At 51.3% G+C, this 5,000-nt stretch overlaps 1 protein-coding gene across 2 annotated transcripts in view; it reads left to right on the top strand.

The window, feature by feature from the left end:
* The window catches only part of igsf9b (immunoglobulin superfamily, member 9b), a 27,996-nt gene that overhangs the window by 8,713 nt on the left and 14,283 nt on the right, over nucleotides 1-5,000 (top strand). For both annotated transcript variants that reach the window (XM_076169244.1, XM_076169235.1), the window contains exon 3: nucleotides 371-577. In XM_076169244.1, the coding sequence (XP_076025359.1) occupies nucleotides 371-577 (207 nt within the window). The remainder of the gene's footprint in view (nucleotides 1-370; nucleotides 578-5,000) is intronic.

Below are 5,000 nucleotides of genomic sequence, written 5' to 3'. Positions count from 1 at the left end.
ACCTCTGTCTGTGTCTCTGTGTACACAGGGTCAAAGGTCAATGCACTGACTTATTGATCATCTATTTATACTGATTTTCCTCTGTAACCTCCAAATAACTTCTGCCTTTTATTAATCAGTCTAAATGTAATAGTGATCTAATTTAATGGATCCTGGCCACAAACATCTTGTACCTAAAATCTAATATAGATTTATGTATATGTTCTTATGTATTCCTCTAAGTCAAACCCAGGTGTGTCATGATGTCGTGATGATGTAACCATCTGAGCTCAGAGCAGCAGGGGTTAATCTGCCATGCTCCCCTCTCTGTGTTTACTTCCTGTTATCAGACCTTCATCCTGCGCTCTGCTGTGCTCTCTCGTCTTCACAGGTGCGTCTGGAGGCGCGGCCTCGCTGGTCCGGGCCAGGTTGGGGAGTCGAGCCGAGCTGGGCTGCAGTCTGGCTCCGCCTTCAAACCAAGGCTCCTCCCCTAACCTCTTCCCTCTTCACGTGGTGGAGTGGGTGCGGCTCGGCTACAATGTTCCTGTTCTCATCAAGTTTGGAGTTTACGCTCCCCGCGTTCATCCCAACTACAAGGGTAAGAAGCTCTGCAGACAGACGGATGAAAGATGTCTGCCTGTCTGTCTGTCTGTCTGTCTGTCTGTCTGTCTGTAACTGCACAGGCACCTGGTCTGAAACTCTCTCTGTTTCAAGACTGTCCTGCTCCATTGGTTCTTTGGTCTGTTCCATCAGTGCAGACAGTCTAACTGCACACACACACACACACACACACACACACACACACACACACACACAGTCTGCACAAATGGCTGTGAAAACTTCAATCAATGTATCTTACAGACAGTGGAGCTGCACTTTGGTAACCTGGAGTGACGGCTGCAACACTTTGAATGACTTTGTAACTCAGTGTGAAAGGAGAAACTGGGGATAGAAAGATATCTTATAGATCTGTCTGGGAGGGGAGGGATGGGAGGGAGGGGGATGAGGGGAGGGGGGGTACCTAAGGTGGGGGTGTGTGACACCCCTCAGTGGTTCCCTCTCCTTGGTGCCGTCCTGTGGGGGGAGCAGCAGTCTGGAGATGGAGGTTAGGTACACTGGTATTTATGAGGAGGGGAGTTTGGCTGAACGAAGCACCACAGAGAGGAGATCCACCCTGAGACAGATCCACCCTGAGCCAGATCCACCCTGAGCCAGATCCACCCTGAGACAGATCCACCCTGAACCAGATCCACCCTGAGCCAGATCCACCCAGGGCCACCAGGCCTGTAATTACTGCTGCTGGTGAATCCGTGCGCTCCCAGACTGCAGTGGTGGCGCTGGGAGAAGGGGAAGGGCGAGAACGGTTGAGTCTCAATGGAGGCGGCCAGGGGGAGGGGAGGGGACATGAGGGGGGGGGGGGGAAGAAGAGGGGGGGCTCCACCATGGTGTGTATGGGGGGATTAGAGAGAGAGGGACTCTAGGAAGGCTGTGAGTGGGAGGGGCTCCTGGTGTGTTGACAGTGTTTTATTAGTATGCTGAGCTGTGACCCAGTAAGGAGAGATTGTTTTGCTGGAAGGAGGACGGATGAAGCTTTGGGAATAATGGGAATAATGGGAGTTTCCTTGCTCCGGCACTATAATCCCATCATTGTCTATGGGGGCGACAGAAAACAAAGGGGGCCGTCGTTAAAACCTCCTGCTTGGCTCAGGCAAACGGGACTACTGGGACGTCTGCAATCCAGTACGGTCCCAACTGGGTCAGTGGGCCCTGAGAGACCCCCAGAGAGGAGCCCACCCATCTGCCTGATTAAGGCTGCTATGAATGGAGAATCATTTAATATCAGGGGGCAGTAACTCCACAGCGCCACCATCAGGTTTGTTTACTGTCATGGAAGAGATACAGGAATGTTTAAGGAATGAGGCCACGCCCACTTTCACCGCCAATCAAAAGAAAACAATAAGGAAGCTCAGAAACAAAGAGAACATGTCTGTCTGTCTGTCTGTCTGACTCGGACCAGACGAGCTCCATGGAAAAGTGACCAGGAAACATTAATTAGTCACAAGTGGGCGTGGCCTAAACGGATGGATGAGCACAAGACAACCAAGACAGAACTCATTAGAATTCAGAGGCTGAGATGTAAAAGTGGAGATCAGACAGACACACAGGCAGGCGGGCAGGCAGACAGGCAGACAGACAGGCTCTTTGGCGTAGGTGAGCAGACCTTGGTGTCACTCAGGACCTGACTGGAGCCAAACACACGCTCACACGCGTGTTCCTGTCTGTCATGTTATCCCTCATGTAGCTCATTAAGGTGTCTTTGTTTACGTGCAGTCAGCTGATGTCATCTGACGCTCCAGCAGCTGTGATGAAGTAAACAACCTTCTGTAGGTGTGGCTCAGAGCAGGGGGAGTGTGTGGGCGTCCTGATGTGTGTCTCAGGTCTGTGTGGGCCCCCCCCCCCCCCCCCTCTGGAGGCAGATGGCAGCATGTGAAGCATGTCAGCGCCGGGGCTCTAATGTATTCTACCCTCAAATTAAAGTGTTGGGGGGATTTGAGCTCTGAGCAGGAGACAGAGGAGCGGGCCAGCGTTTCCTGGTCTCTGTCTCAGCTCGCCTGAGATCACAGGCAGGAACACACGGCTCAGACTGCTGCAGACTGATTCTGACTGCTTCAGAGAGCTTCAGACTGCTTCAGACTGCTGCAGACTGATTCTGACTGCTTCAGAGAGCTTCAGACTGCTTCAGACTGCTGCAGACTGATTCTGACTGCTTCAGAGAGCTTCAGACTGCTTCAGACTGCTGCAGACTGATTCTGACTGCTTCAGAGAGCTTCAGACTGCTTCAGAGGGCTTCAGACTGCTTCAGAGGGCTTCAGACTGCTTCAGAGGGCTTCAGACTGCTTCAGAGGGCTTCAGACTGCTTCAGAGAGCTTCAGACTGCTTCAGAGGGCTTCAGGCTGTTTACCCATCATATCATCATCTTGCAAATCCATCAGAGTTATAAATAAAGCATTAAAGCGTTTACTAAAGCTATCTGCTGCCCTGCTTCCTCTCAGCCTCACCGATGCTTCTGGACGTTTTTAGAAGGTGAGACGAGCGTCAGAGGAAGCCAGAGCTGCAGTCTGGGGCCAGAGCAGCCATTTACCCCTCCATGTCACCAGCTGTGTGTGGATATGATATCAGGTGTATTTGAGATGTCACCCGGGGGGGCTGTCTGAGAGAGAGAGAGAGAGAGAGAGAGAGAGAGACAGAGAGAGAGAGAGAGAGTCACTCTGCTTCCTCTCTCGTGTCCAATCTGACCTGATGGGCTCAACGCCACTCGCAAGCAGCTGCACTGTTTGAGTTGCTTGTCTTGTCTGTGTGTGTGTGTGTGTGTGTGTGTGTCTCTGGCAGCGTCGGGCCCGTTCACTCCTGCAGCCTGAGATCAAATGACGGCTCTGTGCACACTGAGCAGAGACGGGGAGGAGGCCTGAACCTGAGGCCGGAGCGCCGCTTTGTGTCTCCACCGCTCTCTCAGTATGAGCCCTGAACCCCACACACACACACACACAGACACACACACACACACACACACACACACACACACACACACACAGACACACAGACACACACACACACACACACACACACACACAGACACACAGAAACACACACACACACAGACACACAGAAACACACACACACGTACACCGTATCGATCGACTGAGCTTTGCCAACACAACTCTATGTGAGCGGGTGAAAGCAGGAAGTGGCAGAGAGGTGGCGGCTGAAACGTATCGCCTTCATCCGTCACCAACCAGTTTTTCCGCTACAACGAGACGAGAGGCGACGAGTGCCAGATAGTGACACAATGAGAGAAGAATGGTGAGGCGGCGACACGGCAGGTCACTACAAAGAGCAGGTTACCTCATCTCCCTGTGTGTGTGTGTGTGTGTGCGTGTGTGTGTGTGTGTGTGTGCAGGGTCTCATGTTTACAGCTGTGAGGGTAAATAGTGAGACGTGAAGTGAACGATGCTCAGGTTTGGTTTCTTCTTCTTTCCTTTGTCCATGAATGATGAGGAGTATTAGTGTTGGAGTCTGACTGAATACATCAGAAGAAGAAGAAGGATACTTTAATCCCACTGAGGGGAAACTCAGTTCCTCACTGTGTTGTTATTGAACACACACACACACACACAGACACACACACACACAAGCATCCATCAGACTGACTGATTGTTGGCTGTTGGCTGAATAGTTTCTGCAGCACATTCATGTTTTGCCGGCTCACATTCAGCTTTAACTTTCTTCTTAACAGTAAAGATTCTATCATGATGTCATCTGCATTTAATCAGAATTTAGAATTCACAACAGAATTCAGAACTTCTTACTCAGATCTAAAGTAAGTTAAAGGTTAAATGTCCTTGTTTCAGCTTTGTTTCTGTGTTTCTGCTGCAGTCTAACCTCGCCTGCTTACTTTAGATCTGTCGCTCAGACTAAACAAGCAATTAGCAGATTGCAGCCTGGATGTGTGTGAGGCCTTTAGAGACGTTACACCGGGAAGTCAATCACAAAGACAGATCCAGTGAAGGACTCATTAGTCTCAGCCCTGCTTGTATCTTCCCTGTCCTGGTTGAAGCCACACATCTCTTCATACCGGCTGAGTTGCGTCGCGGCGGCTCCGGCTCGTGAGCTGGGCGAGCCGGCGGGTTCAGGGTTCACAGGGGCGGCCGGAGGGAGAGGGACAGAGTTAACTGTAATCTATCACAGCACAAAGAGCTATTCATACCAGGGTTAGAGTGATTAGGGGGACAGGAGGATTGAAGGGAGAGATCTGGGGGAGAGGGAGGGAGGGAGGGAGGGAGGGAGGGGCGGGCTGTCACAGGCGGGGGGCCGGTCCCAGACTTATGATTGTATTCAAATCAAAACACATCCCACAATGCACCTCTCTGCCCCGGCTCTCTTATGCACATAACGGATGGACAAAGAAAAGCGGCGCTGATGCTTCTGCAAACAGAATAATCTCCACCTTCCTCCCTTCTTTC

This window comes from Genypterus blacodes, unplaced genomic scaffold (assembly GCF_046128005.1).
Source record: "Genypterus blacodes isolate CSIRO-AG114 ecotype Tasmania unplaced genomic scaffold, CSIRO-AGI_Gbla_v1 ptg000014l_1, whole genome shotgun sequence".
Taxonomy (NCBI): Eukaryota; Metazoa; Chordata; class Actinopteri; order Ophidiiformes; family Ophidiidae; genus Genypterus; species Genypterus blacodes.
This window is presented reverse-complemented; position numbering and strand designations above follow the sequence as displayed.